The sequence below is a fragment of the Oncorhynchus mykiss genome, chromosome 1 (genome assembly GCF_057628025.1).
Source record: "Oncorhynchus mykiss isolate SJ-2025 chromosome 1, ASM5762802v1, whole genome shotgun sequence".
In the NCBI taxonomy this organism is placed as follows: domain Eukaryota; kingdom Metazoa; phylum Chordata; class Actinopteri; order Salmoniformes; family Salmonidae; genus Oncorhynchus; species Oncorhynchus mykiss.
In genome coordinates this window covers 72,966,785-72,990,921 of record NC_143022.1, presented here as the reverse complement: position 1 = coordinate 72,990,921, position 24,137 = coordinate 72,966,785, and the positions used below count along the sequence as shown (strand labels likewise).

Sequence of the window (24,137 nt, the reverse complement as noted above, 5' to 3'; positions counted from 1 at the left end):
CAGTTGCTGCACTTGTCTCCCATCATGTTACCTATTTGGAGCGTTGCCCTTTACACTTGTACCCGTATACGGGTTGAAAATGCAGATGTGGGCCTCCCGAGTGGTGCAGCGGTCTAAGGCACTGCAAAACAAACCAACTACAAGTGTGCTTGATCTAGTTCCTCAACGGCACAACTAGGAGAGCTACAAAAAAAAGTTGTAGTTGAAGACTCTTCTTCAACTATAACATAAAACATAGACATAAAATTGCATTGAAATGACTTAGGAACTGTGCACACTTTTGAGAAGTGTGTGGCCACTTGGAGACACCAGTTCGTCCTCTCACTCAAACCCCCTTTTTTTTGTCTTATGTTGCATCTACCCACATTTTCCAGAAATCTTCTTATCATGTTACTGAATGTATCCAGAGTATTTTCAGATTTCGTTATCAACAAATCCGGCAAAAAGTACAGTAAATGTAAAATGCACATCAAATCAACAGTGTAATGTTTGGATTCAGTCAGGTGAACTGTTGTGTCCACACCTTTTGTCTAATAATTCCCCCGTAATCTCCAAACTGTTCCCTTTCAATTGCTGCCATGCTTATGCATTTCACATTTCTTTCGTAAGAAACATTTCAATTTAGCCCTGTCCGTACAGGCCAATTTCCACGATTGGGTTTAGGGTTTATCTCGCGTGGTAGGTGCATTTCAAGCAGTCATTACTGATCTTTTGGTCAAGAATGTCGTCTTGCACCAGTGGAACGTTTGATGGCGTGTCAGAATCCGAAAATAAAATTGAGGCACAGTTATTGTAAGTGCTACGCATGGAATGCATCGGTTTATTTTAGTTCTAAGTGTAGTTGGACACAGGATGCACATGTATGTGTGAAGTCTGATTCCATGGTACAATAGGGCATTATTAGTGGCGCTCACAATGGGAAAGTCCGTTTTGGTTGGTTACTGTTGCTGTCATGCATATTATAAGCCAATCGACACACAAAGGCAGTACATAGGAGGGTCAGGCTGTATTTGGTCCTTCATCAACACCAATATGTTTCTCTCTATGCCTTTCATGCCAGCAGAGAGCTCAGTAAGTCAACACACACAATGAGGGGAGATGTCTAGATCCGACATTGGCAGTTCAATGACAGGCAACACATGCAGGGGAGGGAGGAAACACAATGGGTGATGTCACTGATGAATTTACAATGCCTCCTTTTTCCATGTAAGGACAAAACTGTAGCAAGGCTCCTTGCCATAGCCAGTGATGTTGATGAATGGCCACTCAGGTTTCAATAGCAATGAGAGAAATAGAGGAGAACCAGGAGGATACACAAACCAAGAGTCAAAACCCACACACACACACACATACACACACACACACACACACACACAGGTTGGACTGGGAGAGACAACAACCGTCAGGGAAAAGCATCCTAAACAAGACCGTCTTTAAAGGCCATCACTGATCAATTGCTCTCCTACCAAGAACCCAGAGAACTCGGAATCAAGTCACTAGGATTTTAATCTCTCAACCCAAAACTCCTTCCTTCCTTCCCTCCCTCCCTCCCACTTTCAGTGGAGAGAAATACGATCTGTTGTGTTTGGCAATATGCTGTGCCTTTTGCTCCATGCTCTGAGGGGAATCTAATTAATATGATAAACGCCATGCTATTCATCCATGCATTCCCATCTGTTCCCACATTCATATGCATATCATCAAAACACAGCCTTTGCAGTACGCTTTGCGGCATTCAAAACAGACTGCAATCTTACAGACTGCAATCCTGACTGTACAGGCTGAAGTAATATATATTTTTAAACGTATTGGAAATGTCACACCCAAATATAGCACAGAGAGAAAGACAGAGCGAGAGAGAGAGGGAGATAGAGCAAGAGAGGAAGAGAGGGAGAGACAGAGAGAGAGAGAGACAGGGAGAGTTATGAAGGACTTACGGATACAGGTGGAGAGGGTGGGGTCAGGGATATAGCCGACCTTACAGCTGCACCTGTAGCTGCCCATGGTGTTCAGACAGTCTCCGTTGGGACACACACCCTGCAGCTGGCACTCATTAAGATCTGCAACAGAAAACCAAGGAGAGGAACAAAGTAATACACTGTGGATATACATATTAGTGTGTATTACACATTACATAAAGGATTATGAACTGAATGTGCATAGAATAGAGATGTGTACGCTGACAATTCTACCGATTACCATAATTTGGTTTGTTTCTATACATAAGTTTGTATAATAGCTCACAACAACCGCATTCGTATCATAATGTTTGGTGTAGCCCCAACATCACTGTTATAGCCCAAGGCAGCTCCCGTAGTTTGAAGTAATTCATGTGGAGTGGAGGAGACCGGTTATGGAGTAACCTGATAAATGAGCAGGTTGATGTCCTTAGTTATGAGGCTGGATGTGGGACTAACAGCTTTGGGGGTCCACTGGTTCACTGCGGAGTAGCCATGTCAGCCAGTAACCGCTATGCAATCTGGTTTCCAAGCTGGTCATCGGTGCACCTCAGCCACGCTCAAGGTCCTAAATGATATCATAACCGCCATCGATAAGAGACAATACTGTGCAGCTGTATTCATCGACCTGGCCAAGGCTTTCGACTCTGTCAATCACCACATTCTTATTGGCAGACTCAACAGCCTTGTTTTCTCAAATGACTGCCTCGCCTAGTTCACCAACTACTTATCAGACAGAGTTCAGTGTGTCAAATCGGAGGGCCTGTTGTCCGGACCTCTGGCAATCTCTTTGGGGGTGCCACAGGGTTCAATTCTCGGGCCGACTCTCTTCTCTGTATACATCAATGATGTCGCTCTTGCTGCTGGTGATTCTCTGATCCACCTCTACGCAGACCACACCATTCTGTATACTTCTGGCCCTTATTTGAACACTGTTAACTAACCTCCAGATGAGCTTCAATGCCATACAAAACTCCTTCTGTGGCCTCCAACTGCTCTTAAAAGCTAGTAAAACTAAATGCATGCTCTTCAACCGATCGCTGCCCACACCCGCATCACTACTCTGGACGGTTCTGACTTAGATTGTGGACAACTACAAATACCTAGGTGTCTGGTTAGACTGTAAACTTTCCTTCCAGATTCACATTAAGCATCTCCAATCCAAAATTAAATATAGAATTGGCTTCCTATATCGCAACAAAGCATCCTTCACTCATTCTGCCAAACATACCCTCGTAAAACTGACTATCCTACCGATCCTCGACTTCGGTGATGTCATTTACAAAATAGCCTCCAACACTCTACTCAGCAAATTGGATGCCGTCTATCACAGTGTCATCCGTTTTGTCACCAAAGCCCCATAGACTACCCACCACTGCGACCTGTATGCCTTCGTTGGCTGGCCTTCGCTTCATATTTGTCGCCAAACCCACTGGCTCCAGGTCATCTATAAGTCTTTGCTAGGTAAAGCCCCGCAGCACCCACCCATAGCATGCGCTCCAGCAGGTATATTTCACTGGTCACCCCCAAAGCCAATTCCTAATTTGGCCACCTTTCCTTCCAGTTCTCTGCTGCCAATGACTGGGACGAACTGTAAAAATCACTGAAGCTGGAGACTCATTTCTCCCTCTCTAACTTTAAGCATCAGCTGTCAGAGCAGCTCACAGATCACTGCACCTCTACATAGCCCATCTGTAAATAGCCCATCCAACTACCTCATCCCCATACTGTTATTTATTTATTTTGCTCCTTTGTATCTCTACTTGCACATTCATCTTCGGCACATCTATCACTCCAGTGTTTAATTGCTATATTGTCATTATTTCGCCACTATGGCCTATTTATTGCCTTACCTCCCTTATCCTACCTCATTTGCAGACACTGTATATATACTTTTTTCTATTGTATTATTGACTATATGTTTGTTTATTCCATGTGTAACTCTGTGTTATTGTTTGTGTCGCACTGCTTCGCTTTATCTTGGCCAGGTCGCAGTTGTAAATGAGAACTTGTTCTCAACTAGCCTACCTGGTTAAATAAAGGTGAAATAAATAAATAGAGTCTGACTTGTTAAGGAACCAACAACTGGGTAGACGTATGTCCAGCGGGAAGAAGGTGAACAGAATGCTCTCCCCTGTATACTTTGTTATAACAGGAGACAAGCAGACTTTGTATCCCCTTCCAACACGGCTGCCTCTTAGCTGTTTACATATATCGTGTTCATTTGTTTTGGTATCCAGATTACAAGTGTAGTTTGTCATTGAGAGGGCTAAATACGAAGCATGCTTTCGTGTTAAGTATCCAAACGGGAGCTCTGTTCCATCCAGAGTTCCATGTGCTTTGTTCCTCTTTCATTTTGTTCAACGGGGTTAATATTATCACTTTACATGTTGTTCATTCTGTTGCAAAAGTGAAAAGATATACCAGTACAGGATCATCGCTCATCCACAGAGTGTTCTAGAAGCCTCACACACGACAACGTGGGCCGTGTACTTGACAAGAGCAGCATCACACCATCATGTGGTACAGGCCACAGCACGTTGATATCCTTCCATGTAATGTCATGAATATTTCAGAGGACACATCCTGACCAGGTTCATGTCACAGGAGGCTCTGCTGTGTTCTGTTAAACAGGAATTGAATTGGGGGTGGGGGAATGAGGGCGTTCCCACCTGTCTCACATGACAGATGATCCAAATCAGGCAGATCTCAGGAGGAGAAAGACGTTTGCGTTAACAGTCATTACTGTTGATATTCCTCTGCTAGGAATATCAACAAATGGCTATTCTCATCTATGGGATGTGTTTCCACTGGCGCTTTCACGGTTTTAACACCTGCATCGTTCCTTTAAGCCCCGCCCACAAGTGCTGTCAATCACTGCACTGACAGAATAATTACCCACAATATACACTCACTATTTCTGTCCCCTCGGGGCCCCACAGAGAGCATCCCACTGCCTCTGATGACACACAGAGGAGTATGCTGCTGTGGTGAGGGGATCACTGCTCTCTTATCACTTGAATCACTTTGGACTCAGATCCACTGCCTGGACTGGGACAGACCTGCACGCATTAGTCACCACAACCTTCAGCAGCGCCTGAGAAGCGTTAAACGAGAGTATGTGGGAGGGAGATTGGCTTGTCCAAGAGAAGTCATACTGAACATGACCCAGCCTAACACCAAGCCTGTGTGGCTCACTGGGGAATATTGAATCAGAACCTGGATCAGAACCAGACCCGCCGACTACACGCAACTTTAAACCAGCCGAGTGATCCTCTATCGTGTCTCTTTTTTCCCTCCATTTGTTATATTGGACAGTCACACCATATCCAACAATTAGTAAACACACATAGCTAGCTCAAAGGAAAACTAAATGGAGATTCAATCCAAATCAGCTCTGTAAAAAAAGGGGTGATAATAAGGGGAACAGGATGTGTTGGATTACAGGGTAAAGAGTCACAGCACCTCCACAGGAATAATAAGTCTGGTCTCCTGGGCTGCCACTCTCCTCAGCCTGGCAGCACTCCGAATAGGCAGCGGTCAGGCCTCGGCTCCCCTTTCAGAGCCCTTCTCAGCCTAACCACAGTTATGGCACGCGCCTTGGCGCGGTGGCACTCTGCCTCATGTAGAACCAGTGGAACCCGGGAAGATGCCCTCTGTTGTTTGTGCCATGCACTACAGTAACAGTGCCGTCAATGAATGGGATCCCTTTGAAGTGAGTAGGGAGTGATGTCCCCTAATGTTTTCAATGTACTGTCCACTGTTCCAATAGAATTCGCAATGATGTAGAATAATGTAGTGTGCTTAGTGTTGGCCAGTTGTTACTGTAGTAGAGATGCTCACGAGCACAATATTAAGGATAAGCCTTCACTATTTCATAACTCCTCTGTGTAAGATCTGTCAGTTCAAACAGTCGGCTATCATAGAGAGAAGCAGAGGTCTGGGTTTCCTGCTGATTAGAGGAGAGCAGTAGGGGTTCTATTTTTTGTTGAAAAAGTGAGCAGTCCGTTGCCTCTGAGCAGGCGTGTGGCGTATACACAGACACTGGTCTCTCTCCCTCACCCTCCCTCCCCTTGAGTGGAATGCTGAGTGAATGGGCCACAGTAGGTTCAAAAGTCGCTGGGGCAGAGCAGGCTTGATTTAGTGTGACTCCTCTGAAAACGGCCTGCCAGCCCTGAAGTATTGTAGTCATTGTTCGCTATCATATCCCAATTCAATACAGATTAGGGAAATCTATCAAATATGGCACCTGCCTCTTTTCCCTCTCTCCCCCGCATGGCTGTTATGGTGTTTGGGGTCCTGCTAAAGCAGGATTGATCACTGACGACCAAGTGGAGCAAGTCAAGAGTAGAAAGAGAAGAAAAACGTTCATTTTTGATAGATTTCAGGAGACAACAAATGGCAGCTGACAAACCAGTGTCATAAATGGGCTGAATCAGTCTATCTGTGGAGGACTAGAGGGTGAGGGACCAGCAGAGGGTGCTGTATATAGGTAGACAAGCCCACATCACCCAAGGAAAGAGCAGAGTAGAGAGCACAGGAAACGACACAAAGCGAGAGAATGATCTCCTTGTCAAAATGAAGCATATTCATTCCTCGTCTCTGGATGGTAGCCCTGCGCTCTCGCAGGGTTTTATGTGGCTGGTGACAAATCACTTCTTTAAGGCTCATTTCTCTTGGCGAAGCCCTCCGCCACGCTGAGAAAACAGACTTCTCTCTGCTCTCTGTGTGCGAAAACACAAGCCAAATAATGGCAGTGGTAGTCGTAGAGACGTTGAACAAGAGGTGGACCGCAGCTCTTACCTTGGCAGTGGGAGTTGTTGATGCGCTTGTATCCCTGGGGGCAGTCCATTGCGTGTCTTGATCCTCCTGCTGTCAGAGGAATAGCTGGAGAAGAGAGAGAGATATCTTATTTTTAGAGACATTTACATGACTCAGAAGAACATAGAGTATGTACGCTTCATTATCTCATAAGAACGCGTTTAATTGACTATGATACATAGGTTTTTCAAATGTACTTCTACTGATACTTTGGGGATTCCTCCTGACTTGATGGGAGTAGACAGCATTTGATGACGGATCCAGAATTGTTTAGGCAGAAGGAAGCCCACAGTATCTCTACTCTGCCCTGTTCAACACAAACATGATCCATCAACACCTAGTCAAAACCAGTGTTTCACCAACACATACACGTGCATACATGAACAAAACACACAATTGAGTTTAACACATTCAGGGGAAGTGCCATCTAAAAAAGTTTAAAAAAAAAAACATCCTCTCACTGTAAACTGTGTTTATTTTCAGCAAACTAATCATGTGTAAATATTTGTATGAACATAACAATATTCAACACCTGAGACATAAACTGAACAAGTTCCACAGACATGTGACTAACAGAAATGGAATAATGTGTCCCTGAACAAAGGGGGGGTCAAAATAAAAAGTAACAGTCAGTATCTGGTGTGGCCACCAGCTGCATTAAGTACTGCAGTGCATCTCCTCCTCAGGGACTACACCAGATTTGCCAGTTCTTGCACCATATTCTTCCACCAAGGCGCCTGCAAGTTCCCGGCTATTTCTTCACCCTCCAACGGGTCCCAGACGTGCTCAGTGGGATTGAAATTCGGGCTCTTCGCTGGCCATGGCAGAACACTGATATTCCTGTCTTGCAGGAAATCATGCACAGAACGAGCAGTATGGCTGGTGGCATTGTCATGCTGGTGGGTCATGTCAGTATGAGCATGCAGGAAGGGTACCACATGAGGGAGGAGGATGTCTTTCCTGTAACGCACAGTGTTGAGATTGTCTGCAATGACAACAAGCTCAGTCTGATGATGCTGTGACACACCGCTCCAGACCATGACGGACCCTCCACTTCCAAATCGATCCCGCTCCAGAGTACCAGCCTCAATGTAACGCTCATTCCTTCAACGATAAACGCGAATCCGACCATCACCCCTGGTGAGACAAAACCGCGACTCGTCAGTGAAGAGCACTTTTACCAGTCCTGTCTGGACCAGTGACGGTGGGTTTGTGCCCATAGGCGATGTTGTTGCCGGTGATGTCTGGTGAGGACCTGCCTTACAACAGGCCTACAAGCCCTCAGTCCAGCCTCTCTCAGCCTATTGCAGACAGTCTGAGCACTTATGGAGGGATTGTGCATTCCTGGTGTAACTCGGGAAGTTGTTGTTGCAATCCTGTACCTGTCCCGCAGGCGTGATGTTCGGATGTACCGATCCTGTGCAGGTGTTGTTACACGTGGTCAGCCACTGCGAGGACGATCAGCTGTCCGCCCTATCTCCCTGTAGCACTGTCTTAGGCGGCTCACAGTACGGACATTGCATTTTATTTGCCTTGGCCACATCTGCAGTCCTCATGCCTCTTTGCAGCATGCCTAAGGCACATTCATGCAGATGAGCAGGGACCCTGGGCATCTTTCTTTTGGTATTTTTCATAGTCAGTAGAAAGGCCTCTTTAGTGTCCTAAGTTGTCATAACTGTGACATTAATTGCCTACCGTCTGTAAGCTGTTAGCGTCTTAACGACCGTTCCACAGGTGCATGTTCATTAATTGTTTATGGTTCATTGAACAAGCATGGGAAACAGTGTTTAAACCCTTTCAATGAAGATCTGTGAAGTTATTTGAATGTTTACGAATGATCTTTTAAAGAGTCTTGAAAAATGGTTGTTTCATCCTTTACTGAGTTTATTACAGTTGATCAGTTTATCCTAATTTCAGGCTAGAGGTGACTTCAGGAAACCTGCCACGGATAACACCATCACACTTTTTTGGGATTGACGACAGGGTGCTTGAATCCTTCTTTTATCTCCATCACTAATTCATGGTACTATCCTCCTGACGCAGGCCTCTCAGTTTACTGCCATTGTCTGATAGCTGTTTGAGGACAAGAATAGTGATTTCAAGCTTACCTCGAGGGAAAATGAGATTCATGGCAAAAATAAAACATTGAATACAAAAGGAAACCTTGTTTGCTCCCATATGGGCTTTAGTTGCGTGCCAGCCCAAGCAACCATTATCATGAAGGAAAAAAATTAACAGGAAAATAAGGGCAAAAAAATCTGTCTCTCACATGGTGCACACATGCACGGCAACTGATCAAACCCATGAACAAACACTTGCTCTCCTGCATTCAACTCTCTTATCCCTGACCACTCAAACACCCTCTTACCTCCACTTCCAAATGCCAAACATCATGTAGCCATAATACACTAGATGGCATAAAGTATGTTGAAACCTGCTTGTTGAACATCTCATTCCAAAATCATGGAGTTCAATCAAATCTTATTGGTCACATACACATGGTTAGCAGATGTTATTGCGTGTGTAGTGAAATGCTTATGCTTCTAGATTCGCCAGAGCAGCAATACCTAACAGGTAATCTAACAATTACACAACAAAACCTAATACACACAATCTAGTGAAGGAATGGGATGAGAATATATAAGTATAAAATATATGGATGAGCAGAGACAGAGCGGCTAAGATACAATAGATAGTAAAAAATAGATAGTGAAGGATACAGTATACAGTATATACATAAGAGATGAGTAATGCGAGATATGTAAACATTCTTAAAGTGGCGTTATTAAAGTGACTAGTGTTCCATTTATTAAAGTGGCCAATGATATCAAGTCTGTGCTAGTGGTGACTGTTTCACAATCTGGTGGCCTTGACCGCACCACCCTCTGGAGAGCCCTGCGGTTGTGGGCATTGCAGTTGCCATACCAGACGGTGATACAGCCCGACAGGATGCTCTCAATTGTGCACCGGTAAAAGTTAGTGAGGGTTTTCAGTGACAAGCCACATTTTTTCAGCCTCCTGAGGTTGAAGAAGGCACTGTTGCGCCTTCTTCACCACACTGTCTGTGAGGGTGGACCATTTCAGTTTGTCTGTGATATGTACAACTTTTTACCTTCTCCACTGCTGTCCCGTCGATGTGGATAGGGGGTGCTCCCTTTGCTGTTTCTTGAAGTCCACAATCATCTCTTTTGTTTTGCTGACATTGAGTGAGAGGTTATTTTTTTACCTCCTCTCTGTAAGCCGTCTCGTCGTTGTTGGTAATCAAGCCTACCACTGTAGTGTCGTCTGCAAACTTGATGATTGAGTTGGAGGTGTGCATGGCCACACAGTCATGGGTGAACAGGGAGTACAGGAGAGGACTGAGAACGCACCCTTGTGGGGCCCCAGTGTTGAGGATCAGCGGGGTGGAGATGTTGTTTCCTACCCTCACCACCTGGGGGCAGCCCGTCAGGAAGTCCAGGACCCAGTTGACAGGGTGGGGTCGAGACCGAGGGTCTCAAGCGTAATGATGAGTTTGGACGGTACTATGGTGTTGAATGCTGAGCTGTAGCCAATGAACAGCATTCTTACATAGGTATTCCTCTTGTCCAGATGGGATAGGGCAGTGTGCAGTGTGATGACGATTGCATCGTCTGTGGATCTATTGGGGCGGTAAGCAAATTGGAATGGGTCTAGGGTAACAGGTAGGTTGAAGGTGATATGATCTCTGACTAGTCTCTCAAAGCACTTCGTGATTACAGAAGTGAGTGCTGTTGGGCGATAGTCATTTAGTTCAGGTACCTTAGCTTTCTTGGGAACAGGAACAATGGTGGCCATCTTGAAGCATGTGGGGACAGCAGACTGGGATTGATTGAATATGTCTGTAAACACACCAGCCAGCTGGTCTGCTCATGCTCAAGGGGACGCGGTAAGGGATGCAGTCTGGGCCAGCAGCCCTGCGAGGGTTAACAGGTTGAAATGTTTTACTCACGTTGGCCACGGAGAAGGAGAGCCCACAGTCCTTGGTAGCGGGCAGTGTCGGTGGCATTGTATTGTCCTCAAAGCCCGCAAAGTTGTTGTTTAATTTGTCTGGGAGCAAGACGTCGATGTCTGTGAAGGGGCTGGTTTTCTTTTTGTAATCCGTGAATGTCTGCAGACCCTGCCACATATGTCTTGTGTTTGAGCCGTTGAATTGCGACTCCACTTTGTCTCTATACTGACGCTTTGCTTGTTTGATTGACTAACTACACTGTCATGTTTCCAGTCGCCTTGCCATGATTAAATGCGGTGGTACGTGCTTTCAGTTTTGCACAAGTGCTGCCATCTATCCACAGTTTCTGCTTGGTCGCCCCTTAACAGCCTCCACTCTTCTAGGAAGGCTTTCCACTAGATGTTTGAACATTGCTGCAGGGAATTGCTTCCATTCAGCCACAAGAGCATTAGTGCGGTCGGGCACTGATGTTGGGCAATTAGGCCTGGCTCGCAGCCAGCGTTCCAATTTACACCAAAGGTGTTCGATGGGGTTGAGGTCAGGGCTCTTTGTGCACGGGGGCATTGTCATGCTGAAACAGGAAAGGACCTTCCCCAAACTGTAGCCACAAAGTTGGAAGCACAGAATCGTCTAGAACGTCATTGTATGCTGCAGTGTTAAGATTTCCCTTCACTGGAAACTAAGGGGCCTTGCCCGGACCATGAAAAACAGCACCAGACCATTATTCCTCCTCCACCAAATTATACAGTTGGCACTATGCATTCTGAAAGGTAGCGTTCTCCTGGTATCCCCCAAACCCAGATTTGTCCGTAGGACTGCCAGATGGTGAAGCGTGATTCATCACTCCAGAGAACTCGTTTCCACTGCTCCAGAGTCCAATGGCTTTACACAACTCCAGCCGACGCTTGGCATTGCGCATGGTGATCTTAGGCTTGTGTCCGGCTGCTCCGCCATTGAATCCCATTTCATGAAGTTCCAGACAAACAGTTATTGTGCTGACGTTGCTTCCAGAGGCAGTTTGGAACTCGGTAGTGAGTGTTGCATCTGAGGAAAGATGATTTTTACACGCTATGCACTTCAGCAGTTCCATACTGTGAGCTTGTGTGGCCTATCACTTCGCAGTTGAGCCATTGTTTCTCCTAGACATTTCCACTTATACAATAACAGCACTTACAGTTACAAAAATGTGATGAACTGACTTGTTGGAAAGTTGGCATCCTATGACGATGCCACGTTGAAAGTCACTGAGCTCTTCAGTATGGGCCATTCTACTGCCAATGTTTGTCTATGGAGATTGCATGGCAGTGTGCTCAATTTTATAGACCTGTCAGAAACGGGTGTGGCTGAAATAGCCAAATCTATTAATTTAAAGGGGTGTCCACATACTTTTGTGTATTTAATTTCCAAAGGTTGACATTAATTGCTTTCATTGTAAAAACTAAACGAATGGAGCCAATATCTGACAGAGGGCTGACAGAGGAAGAGAGCTTTAGGGCACAGTCAGAGTCCTCAAAGTGGAACCATTAAACTGCATTTCCCATGGTACTGGCTCAGAATAAATCTAGCCATTTCAAAGCTGAGGTGTGATCTCAAATGGAGACTTTACTCAGTCTGGAGCTTATGCATTATGCCAACTCTGTTGCAAAACGTTTCTTAAACAGAATGAAACGGGGAGGGACCTACCTGAATTTGTCCAAAAGAAACTTGTTTTAGTTGCACAAATGTTTGGACTAATGATTCCACCCTGCTTAAGGTAAGAAGGGGGGATATAGAACTACTGTGGCAGACGGAAGTACTGTTGGAGGGCTTTTCAGACCCGGTAACAGGGTGGCACCCAAGTACCTGAAAGCAGATTGCTCGCTTGCTTAACAGGGAACAAGGCTATGTTTGTTAGCGTGTAAGCCAATTTATTTACCAGTTACAACTGTCTCCGGGGCACAATGGAGCAGTTCACACAGGACCCGCACATAAATGCTAACCTCACTCCCCTGGCATTCCTGACTTCCAACACAGCCAGACATTACACTGTGCCTTTGTACCTTCCAATAACAGGAGCCTTTGGGAACAAACTGGTGAAGAACTATAGGTTTTGTTCCATGTGGAAACCAGAGAAGCATTGGGAAAATAAAATGTGACTGGATGTGTGGTGATTTCTGAACATGAAAGAGTCTACCTGTTAGGTAGGACAGGAGTACAAACTAAACAAGTTAAACTCTATTTTCAGGCCCAACAGGGAAAAGGCTCCCTGACAGAAAATTAGGTGATGAACTGATTAACTAAATAAGCTTTCATAAGATTAATGATCAAAGCATAATGATTTAATCTGCAAAGTGCGGTGAGGGTGCAGAGTACTTTGATGCCTGTCTGATTGAGGCAGACAAATCTAATAGTATTCTTCTGGGCTACAAATTATTTTATGAATTCTTATTGAGTACAACAGGGTTGCTCAACTGCCGGCCTGCGGCTGATTTGATTTAGCCCCCCCCAGTTTTCTGAGTAGGGGGGGGGGGGGGGTACACGTGCGTATATATTTTCTGAGTACGCGTATATGTAACTGGTGTGAAATGGCTAGCTAGTTAGCGGGGTGCGTGCTACCGGCGTTTCAATCGGTGACATCACTCGCTCTGAGACCTTTGAAGTAGTTGTTCTGGCCACGGCTTTTGTGGAGCGATAGGTTATGATGCTTCGATGGTGTTAGTTGTTGATTTGTGCAGAGGGTCCCTGTTTTGAGCCCAGGTAGGGGCGAGGAGATGGATGGAAGCAAAACTGTTACATATGCAAATGTAAGCAAGGTTTGAAATTATGTTTTTGTCACATATTACACCTGTTTGGGCTTCTAGCGGTAAATTTGCAGTCACAAATGATTTAGAATTATGTTCCAGCCCCATGATCACCCGCTATAAAAAACAATTAACCCGCAGCTGAATCTAGTTGATGATCCGTGGAGTACAAGCTATTCAGGTGAAGATATCCATCTCCCTCCAGTTAAATGATGAAAACACATATTTCCAACCACATCCCACCCCCATCTCCTCCCACCATCCCCTGTCCCCCAATCTCTCATAGACCCAATAGCTTTGGCATGAAGGAAACAAAGATAATTCTAGAGAGTTCTTTAAGCAGCACTCTGGGGAGGTTGTTGGAATGGCCAAATGCTCACAAGGGCCTAAACCTTCCCCAGCCGTCTCCACTGGGTAACAACTAGCTAAAATAGCCCAGGAAGAGAAAGACAGGACAGCCACGTGGGAACTCAGACTACTGGCATGGAGACACCCAGGCTTGTTTCTTGAACAGATCTCTTCTCAAAATAAACCTACAGGGCCAAAAGCAGACCACCTTTTTTTATCTGGGTAAACACAGGGGTCATTTAATGTTCTCAACTTAACACAGTGTTCCTGAAATACAAGTCTAAGAGTAGTATTGAAGATAGGCTAGCAGTGCCTAAAGAGCAGCTGCTCTGAAATGACTGGGCTGGACATTTGAAGTAGCTTGGCTACATTATGTAACGTGCCTATGGTGTTGAGAGAAAGGCTGTGTCATGTTTTTGAAACCAGACCTCCACATTTCTGTCCTAGCATTTTTTTTAGCATTCTAGCATAGTTCAAACGTTCCAGAACTATAAACACAAGAAAGGGAAAGATCAAGATAATGTGTCTAGGTTTTCGTCTGGGTCTATACAAATGAAGTTATTTCCAAATATGGATGAAACACGGCAATGTTGTAATGCTCATCTGGGGGTAAGAGAGTGAACAGTTTTCACCACTCTTAAAATAAAGTTATTAGAGGATTACCATGAGGTGAGTCAGTGGACTAGACCCAGGGGTCCAGTTATTGGAACATTACTGTGGGTCTGGGTCTGTTCAGCACATTCACACTCGCGTGTCTTCACAAAATTCATCTGTTTCCCTCAACTCCCCCACCCACCCTTCCTTCATACCCCCCCTTCATACCCCTCCTTTGTCATTCTCAAGCTGTAAAAAACTATTTTCCCATTTTTTGGCAGAAGCTGGGTTCCAACGTGTTGATTGTCTCGACACAAAAACTCCCTTTCTTGGATGCAGTTACGAAGTGAGAAACTGCACATGCCAGTAAACTGCTTCCACAGTGCCAGTAAAGTGTATTACCTGATTTATCTTCAACTACTGTGTCTCAGCAGCAAATAGCCACACAGTATTCACATAGCTGAGACAAATTTCAAACGGGCTGAGATGTCCTTATTTGGGTGTACAGTTCATCTGTCTCTGTCTCGCTCTATGTCTATCCCATGACAGTCTCTCTCACTCCCCATTTCTCATATGACAAAGTTCAACCACTATAATCTACACCAGTCAAAGAGTGTTACTTGTTTTACACTGGTACTTACATGGTTTTGGGCACTTCTGGCATTTGTGGAACCCCCAGGATGTTCCGATGCTCTGACAGCATTCTTCCTGCTTGCTGAGACCAGGGAGGGCCTTGCCACACTGACATTTAGAAGAGAGTGTGTAGGAGAATGAGAATGAGGAAGAGAGGAGAGAACCACAGACAGAAAGGAACAGCAGGAGGAGAGATTAAGAGGGTGAATTCAGTATTTTCAGAAGGAAAACAAACTCATTCCACTTTTTATTTCCCCAAAAATATTTGATGCACAGGGTCGCAGATGTAGTTGCAGTGTACAGTGAAATACTTAAGCTCCAACAGCGCAGGTGTGAAGGAAACAATAAAAGCAACAATAATAATAAATACATATATACAACTGTGACAATGATACATATAAATGTCCATTGGAAGGCCTCCCGAGTGGTGCATCGCAATGCTAAAGGCGTCAGTACAGATCTGGGTTCAATCCCGACGCGACCGGGAAACCCATAAGGCGGAGCACATTTGGCCCAGCGTCGTCCGGGTTAAGGGAGGGTTTGGCTGGCTGGGATGTCCTTGTCCCATCACGCTCTAGCGACTCCTGTGGCGGGCCGGGCACATGCACGTTGACAAGGTCGCCGGTTGGACGGTGTTTCCTTCAACACATTGGTGCAGCTGGGTTAAGCGAGCAGTGTGGCAAGAAGCAGTGTGGCAAGAAGCAGTGCAGCTTGGCTGGGTCGTGTTTCGGAGGACGCATGGCTCTCGATCTTCGCCTCTCCCGAGTCCGTACGGGAGTTACAGCAATGGGACAAGACTGAAACTACCAATTGGATATCACGAAATTGGGGAGAAAAGGGGGGGGGGGAACATGTCCATTGGCGGGTCCAAAGGGAAAACAGCGGAGACAGTGGAGGCAGGAGGAGCAGATAGCTGACTAGTGGTGGCTATTCAGCAGCCTGATGGTCTGGGGGTAGAAGCTATTGGCCAGTCTGATAGTTTTAGCCATGAAGCTCCTGTACAGCCCTCAAATGAGTGATGGAACACCTGGTTCTGTTGGTGTCCTGGATGGCAAGCAGTGCGCACCCAATGGTGCATTCGGGCTGGACATTCTGTTGTTACTTGAAGTAGCTTGGCTACATTATGTAACTTGCCTATGGTGTTGAGAGAAAGGCGGTGTCGTGTTTTTGAAACCAGACTTCCAATTTTTTTTGTTAGCATTCTAGCATAGTTCTAATGTTCCCGAACTATAAACAAAAAAAGGGAAAGATCAAGATAATGTGTCTAGGGTTTAGCCTGGGTCTGTACAAATGAAGTTATTTCCAAATATGGATGAAGCACAGCTGAGCATAAAACCCTCTGTAGTGCCTTGCGGTCAGCGGCCGTGGAGTTCCCGGCTGTGATGCAGCCCGACAGTATGCTCTCGATGGTGCTCCTGTAGAACACTGTGAGGGCCCTCGGGGACAAGATTCATTTCTTCAGCCTCCTGAGGTTAAAGAGTCGCAGTCGTGCCTTCTTCACCACGGTGTCCTTGTAGTTTGACCATTTCAGCTCCTTAGAGATGTGTACACAGAGGAATTAAACATTCTTTACCGCCCCGTTGATGAGGATGGGGTCGTGCCCAGCTTGGTTCGTCCTGAAGTCCACAATCAGCTCCTTTGTTTTTCTGATGTTGAGGAAGAGGCTGTTTACCTGGCACCACACCGTCAGAGTGCCTACCTCCTCCCTGTAGGCCGTCTCGTCGTTGTTGGTGATCAGGCCGGTCGTGTCATCAGCGGACTGTCAGGAAGTCCAGGACCCAGTTGCATAGTGAGGAGTTCAGTCCCAGGGCTGTGAGGTTTGTGGTGAGCTTAAAGGGCACTATGGTATTGAAGGCCGAGCTGTAGTGCAACCGCCTCCTCACATATGCATTCCTCTTGTCTAGGTGAGTGCAGTGTGCAGTGCAACAGCCTCCTCACATATGCATTCCTCTTGTCTAGGTGAGTGCAGTGTGCAGTGCAACAGCCTCCTCACATATGCATTCCTCTTGTCTAGGTGAGTGCAGTGTGCAGTGCAACAGCCTCCTCACATATGCATTCCTCTTGTCTAGGTGAGTGCAGTGTGCAGTGCAATAGCGGTTGAGTTGTCCGTGGATCTGTCGGGCGGTAGGCGAATTGGAGAAGCTCGTGTGTGTCAGGGTGGGAGGAGGTGATGTAGTGTTTGACTAGCCTCTCGAAGCCCTTCATAATGACGGAAGTGAGTGCTACGGGTCAGTAGTCATTCAATTAATTTCCCTTTCTTGGGCACGGCGATGATAGTGGACATCTTGAAGCAGGTGGGGATAACGGCCTGAGTTAGAGAGAGATTGAAAATGTCCAAAAACACCACAGCTAGCTGGTCTGCACATTCTCGGAAGGCGCGGCTCGGGATGCCGTCTGGGCCGGCAGCCATTGCGAGGGTTGCGACCGTAAGCACGTAGCCCTCATTGTCCTCAGAGGCTCTCCTCGGCAGCTCAGACTCGTTTGGCTCGAAGTGTGAGAAAAAGGTGTTTAGCTCGTCGGGTACGTACAGCATTGGTGTCTGCGACATGACTGGCTTTCTTTTTGTAATCCGTGATCGTTAGAAGCCACTCCAACATACGTATCCGACCCGCTGAATTGCTCCTCCACTTGGCTGGCTGAAGGAAAAAAGCTGCACAATAATGCCTCACGACACGGGCTTGTGTGCTTCAGCATTACACAATACCCTTCTGTCACCCCAACTCCAACTCTCAGACAGAACAGTTCTATTATAGAACAACATCCCGTCGTCCAGCCTCCCTCAGATCGACGCACACTGATAAGGGAACAGTCCTCAGCGCCTCGCCTGCTGATGGAGCCTTATCACCACAATGTCAATCTGACTGCAAAATGTAAACCAAATTGAATGGTGATCTGAAGTGGATAAGATGGGCGAGGTGCCAATACTGCTAATAACTTTGGATGTATTAAAGCACTGACATGAGTTATGGGGCTATTTCTAGATGGGGAAAGTTGTTTGGTGTTGATGGCATCTTTATTCTCGGAGTATAAAGGCCAGCAGACTGAAAAATGGCTCTCCAGGCTCTACACCTGGATTGATTTAAATGGAGTCACGTTTGTTTTTGTCCTCTAAACACACATCAATTTCGATTAGCGTAGATTAGTTTGATGGACAAACAGCTCCTTTGATTGTGTTTTTTCAAATGCGAAGAATGATCAATGGCTGGCATTGAAGCAGAACTCATTACCTTGTTTATCCGCAAAGCCAGCCAATATCTCTTTCTCTCCCACATATTTCCACTCTCTTTCTCCAATCCCCACCTTTCCCCCTGTCCTTCTCTGATCTGTCTTCCAATATTCTCACTCTGCACTCTCAACACTTCCAGATTCCCCCCTGTCCCTCTCTGACCTGTGTGCCGGTGGTCTCCTGGAAGCAGCGTCCCAGCTGGCTCTTGGAGGAGACGGGCTGGTACTGGGGGACGTAGCTCTGCTGGTTGGGGTAGATGATGTTGTGTCCCTGCTGCTGGATCTTCTGTCTGCTGTCTGAGTGGTGGTAGGTGTAGTGGGACTGGGTCTGGGAGTGGCCATTCTGCCCATTGCCTTTCACCTTCTGCCCATTGGCATCCAGCTGGGAGACCTGATGGATCTGCACCGAGGCCTCCGGAGGATGCTTCACATGGATGTTCACGATGCTGGGGGCATATTTCACTGGGGGAGACGAGGTAAAAAAGGATACATGGGGTGAAAGTTATTGAAAAGAGCAAGTTAATGTTCTATGACTGCACTTTAGATGTACACTTATTGGATACTCCTTCGTATTTCTACCTATATGCCCTTGGATAAAAATGAACAAAATGTTAAATAAATATATATTTTTAAAACTGAACATGTATTTGAACTCAGTCCCTCCATCTTACCAGGGTTCTGTCCATTGCTGAAGGTGAGAGGCAGAGTGTGAGTGGAGTGAATCTGGGATGTCTGCTGCTGCCCTTTCTGGCGCTGCTGCCCATTCCCATTCTGAACAGGCATCTGGCAGAACTTCCCCATGTAGGTAGCCGGGCACTGACACTTGTCCCTGGCACTGCACTTCCCTCCATTCATGCAGGGCAGATGGCATACCACTAAAAAACACAAAGAACGTGAAGTTCAGCCAGCTGTGCCCACAGGTGACAGCGATCCCAATGACATTCCCCACACACAGCCACACACACACACACACACACACACACACACTTTACAGCAGTTTATTGTTGGAAAAAAGATTTAACTCGGAGGCTGATCTATCTTTAAATAAACAGCAAGTAGACAAAACAACCATTGTTTACGAACTTTGTTTGACATTTCATGATGAGTTACCTTCCAATATTATTTTCTTCTCTGATTTCACCCACCCACCCACCCACACACACACACACACACACACACGCCACGGACCTCCTCAAGGAAGTTTGTGCTTTGGCACAACAAGATATGGAGCAGGAATCTCGAGCTGCAACATTAAGAGTCATGATGGATCCATCCAGACCCAGGAGAACAAAGCCTGTGTTGTTCAGCCATTGTTCACATCTTTATCATTGTCTTCCAGAGTTCGACGACTTTACACACTCAGGTCAGTGTCCAAGCACTGCCCGACTCCCCCACCATCAATATTCATCACAAAGATGCAAGGAGGTGGATGGCAAATGATCCATTCCGCTTGGAGACCGCATAATTCCTCAGCAAATCTGGCTTAATTGAGGAGCCTGTAATGTATTCAGCCCTAGGGTTCGTTTTCCATCATAACAGTCATCAAGACCTCAGCCCGGTTCTGAGGGAGACCTCAGGCCCAGATAAGGCTACTTGAGGCTAAGACCCAAACCACATGACAGAGGTGTGCACAGGAAAGTATTACACTGGGAGTTCAAGGTCTTTACTGTAAATACCTTACTGTTGGTACAGCAATTGAGTAAGTGCCATTCTTCTTTTGTATTCTCTCTTAACCCATCATTCACACCTAAAGTCTCACTTTTCTCTTTCTCTCGCTCTTCCTCTTCCTCGGTCTCAGAGGTGTCAGTCACTCAAGGCTTATTCATCCACAAAGGAATTTCCTTCATAGCTCCAGCTAGTCTTCACGCGCACCGCACACGCCAACACACTACTCACCTCCGCTAACCATGCACCGCAAGCCAGATAAAAACTTTAAAAACTACATAAAACTATACAAAATATAGCCAGGAGCCTGCTAGCAGACAGAGTGTGGAGCATGTGTGTATTGGATTCCGTTGCCTAGTCCTCACTTTTGTCTCCCCAGAGTCACCCAGAAATATACGCAGTTAGCTGATCGTCGACCTGGGGGGGGGGGGGGGGGGGGGGGATATTACTGACACTCAACCACCCTGTCTGCTTCCATTCCCCCCAATGGGAATACCTGCTGCCTATGAGGTATATCTTGGCTGCCTGGGTCTGTCGTCCTTTCTACAAGTGCAGGAATCTCCTCAGCAAACCACGAGTCAATTGCTCAATTGAGCGAGAGGGAACTAGTAATCACCCTCTTCTGGCACTCCATTACAAGTTGTAGGAAAGCATGTCAAACACAGCTGAAATTCCTGGAAGGTGTAATGTGTTATACTGTTCCACACATACAGGAAATTTAATCACATGCTTTTCAGGTCTTTAGAGGCAATCTTAGCCTTGCACTAGTGTTCAAATTGAAAGGCTGTTTCAAATTCATTGTAGAGAAAGTTAAACATGTTCCATCTATAATAACATTCCTACCGTAGCTAAAAAGAAAGAGTCTGATTCTTTGTCCTGTGGCCTATAGGTCGTGTTCAGTGCCTCCCAGTCACTACTGTACTGTACACATATTGCATCCATGTATTTTGTTTAATTTAGTGTGTTTTCCCTAAAAAGGGACAAGCACAGTTTGGTAGGATTTGCAGTGTTGAAACATAATGGCAGAGGTAATACATCTGCCTTTCCCCAACCCTCTCATTATGGTGACAACAAGACTGCTCCCAAACCTCACATCCCCGCTGCCTCTGATTCTCTCTGGCCCTGCCACACACTGCTGTTTGAAGTCCTCTCTCCAGTCCCTGCCAAGCCTGACCCATGTCATTACCATGCAGCTGGTGGCATTAGGAGCATCAGGTGATTTCCTGTTTGATGTGCAAAAGCATCTCAGGGACTACGGGTTATTATTCACATATCTGGAAGAGACAGGATCCATGTAAAATGTGCTTTGAGAGGGTGTAATTGGCCAATCCAATCACATCCGCCGAATACAAAAGGTATTGGCCTAACATTGGAATGCTTACTGACAAGACCTTAACCAATACAAATAAGTGTTAAGAAAGTACTAAATCATTGACTAAATAAAGTGAAATAAACAAATAGAAAAATAACAATTAAAGAGCGACAATAAAATAACAGTAACGAGGCTATATACAGGGGGTACCGGTACAGAGACAATGTGCGGGGGCACTGGTTAGTCGAGGTAGTTGAGGTAATATGTACATGTAGGTAGAGGTAAAGTGGTTGACAAACCGTTTGCCACACGTAGCAAGACTGGTCATTTAAACAAAGCAGAAGCTATACATGATAATCATTGGTTTGATGGAATCTTCATCAAACCATATTGGAGGAGTACGTATGGCCATACATATTTCCTGACCACGTGACCTGACCAGGAACAACTCTCGGTTCTATGGATGAGGTTTATCAGGTTCAAGTTAGTTTGCTTGTCATATACACATGATATACACTCAGTGGACAGTTTATTAGGTACACCACCCGTTTATGAAAATGATTTGAGTCACGTGGCCGTGGCTTGCTATATACTGTAAAGTAGACAGACAGGCATCGAGGCATTCAGTTAATGTTCAATTGAACGTTAGAATGGGCAAGACGAGTGACCTCGAGCGTGGTATGATTAGGGCTGAGGCACTCATTACATTTTGTCAGCCGGTGATTGTCAAGCAAATAACTGCCGGTCTCAAGGTAATTGATCGTTAATTAACCTCTTGGGTAGGGGGCAGTATTTTCACATCCGGATGAAAAGTGTGCCCAAAGTAAACTGCCTGTTATTCAGGCCTAGAAGCTAGGATTCCAGGTGAAGCTGATTGAGAGAATGCCAAGAGTGTGCAAAGCTGTCATCAAGGCAACGGGTGGCTACTTTGAAGAATCTCAAATATAAAATATATTTTGATTTGGTTAACACTTTTTTTGGCTACTACATGATTCCATATGTGTTATTTCATAGTTTTGATGTCTTCACTATTATTCTACAATGTAGAAAATTGTAAAAAATAAAGAAAAACCCTTGAATGAGTAGGTGTGTCCAAACTTTTGACTGAAACTGTATATACTAGGCGGTGTCAGAGGAAGGCCCCAGAAATGGTCAAAGACTCCAGTCACCCAAGTAATAGATAGTTCTCTCTGCTACCGCACGGCAAGCGGTACTGGAGCGCCAAGTCTAGGTCCAAAAGGCTCCTTAACAGCTTCTACCCCCAAACCATGAGACTGCTGAACAATTAATCAAATGGCCACCTGGGCTATTTACATTTACACTGCTGCTACTCGCTGTTATTATCTATACATAGTCACTTCAGGCGTACCTACATGTACAAATTACCTCGACTAACCTATACCCCTGCACATTGACTCGGTACCGGTACGCCCTGTACATAGCCTTGTTATTGTAATTTTATTGTGTTACTTTTTATTTTATTTTTTACCTTAGTTTATTTAGTAAATATTTTCTTAACTCTATTTCTTGAACTGCATTGTTGGTTAGGGGCTCGTAAGCACGCATTTCACAGTTATATTCGGCACATGTGACAAATAAAATTAGATTTTTCTTTTTTATAGAACAACAAAGTGAATACAGAGAGCAATACAAAATAAAGCTCAATTAAATAAAAGTAGAGCAGTAATTTACTAGTAATTTAGTAGTTTATCCGCGCATTAGAAATGTCAATCACAATGCCTAATGTTTTGAGTAACTAATAAGTGTTTGTTGTTGACAGACATCAGGTTTGCCCTCCTCCTCTGCAGCCCTCATAGTGTGATGTCAGAGGCCTAACCAGAAGCCATAGCTGTGGTTCCCAGAGGCTAATGACATCATCACACTATGGACCGATTACTGGGGAGAATGGCACCCCAAAACCAGCCCCCCTATCACCTCTAAACCCACAATGGTTACACACTCATCTTGTTGTGGGTAGGAAACAAGCTACTGAAGCTGTGTGGCAAAACATCACAGGATGGGAAGGGACATGCCATTGTTTCAAACAACCATTAACCTTATCAGACCTGAGCTGACTCACCTCTGATAGAATTCAAGGGAAACTAAATCCACACATCGTAGGAGTCGTAAAATATTTTTACAAATCCTGACAGTTATTTTGGAGTGTTTCAAAATGATTATTTTTTGTTCCTTTCTATGTACATTTACTCATCCAACCTCAGGTGGCACTGAGAACATACATTTATTCTGAGGATAACACTTAACAGCAATGTCAAAACACCAGTGACAAAGGGGAAATGGTTTGGTTCTATGATCACGCAAACATTTTTAAGAATCTGAACTGCCTTCGAGTGCATTCAGCAGGTTGACATTTATTGTCTTGAGTCTTGTCCTGGAGGCAGAACTGAGCGATTTCCCCTTAGATAAGCCAGCTGCAAAGTCAAAATTGGCTATATTGTAAAAATTCATGAAAAACAAAAAATGTGCTTTTTGGTCTTAATTTAAGGTTAGGGTTAGGCATTAGGGTTTCCAGTATGGTTAGAGTTAAGGTTAGGTTTAAAATCAGATTGTATGACTTTGTGACAGTGCCAGCGCGTGAACACTGCAGAGCTTCCTCCAGAACAAGAGCCATGACAAAAAAAAAACGCTAACCTGCATTTAAATCAGCTGAGTCAGAAAGAGTGACCGACCGTACCATAGTCCCAAAATCAGCCACAGTCTTATGTGCTCCAGATGTTTCCTCTGACTACCACACAGAATAAAATAGTTTAATTTCACCTGGTGGACAGTGAACACCCACGCACAAACAGAAACAAGCACATACACACTGA

At 45.3% G+C, this 24,137-nt stretch overlaps 1 protein-coding gene across 20 annotated transcripts in view; it reads right to left on the bottom strand.

Moving 5' to 3' along the window:
- The window catches only part of ltbp1 (latent transforming growth factor beta binding protein 1), a 132,363-nt gene that overhangs the window by 64,864 nt on the left and 43,362 nt on the right, over positions 1-24,137 (bottom strand). For all 20 annotated transcript variants that reach the window (XM_021610250.3, XM_090239211.1, XM_021610266.3 and 17 more), the window contains 5 exons: positions 19,001-19,204; positions 18,493-18,791; positions 15,113-15,212; positions 6,762-6,845; positions 1,938-2,060 (listed from right to left, as the gene is read on the bottom strand). In XM_021610250.3, coding sequence (XP_021465925.3) covers positions 1,938-2,060; positions 6,762-6,845; positions 15,113-15,212; positions 18,493-18,791; positions 19,001-19,204 — 810 coding nt within the window. The remainder of the gene's footprint in view (positions 1-1,937; positions 2,061-6,761; positions 6,846-15,112; positions 15,213-18,492; positions 18,792-19,000; positions 19,205-24,137) is intronic.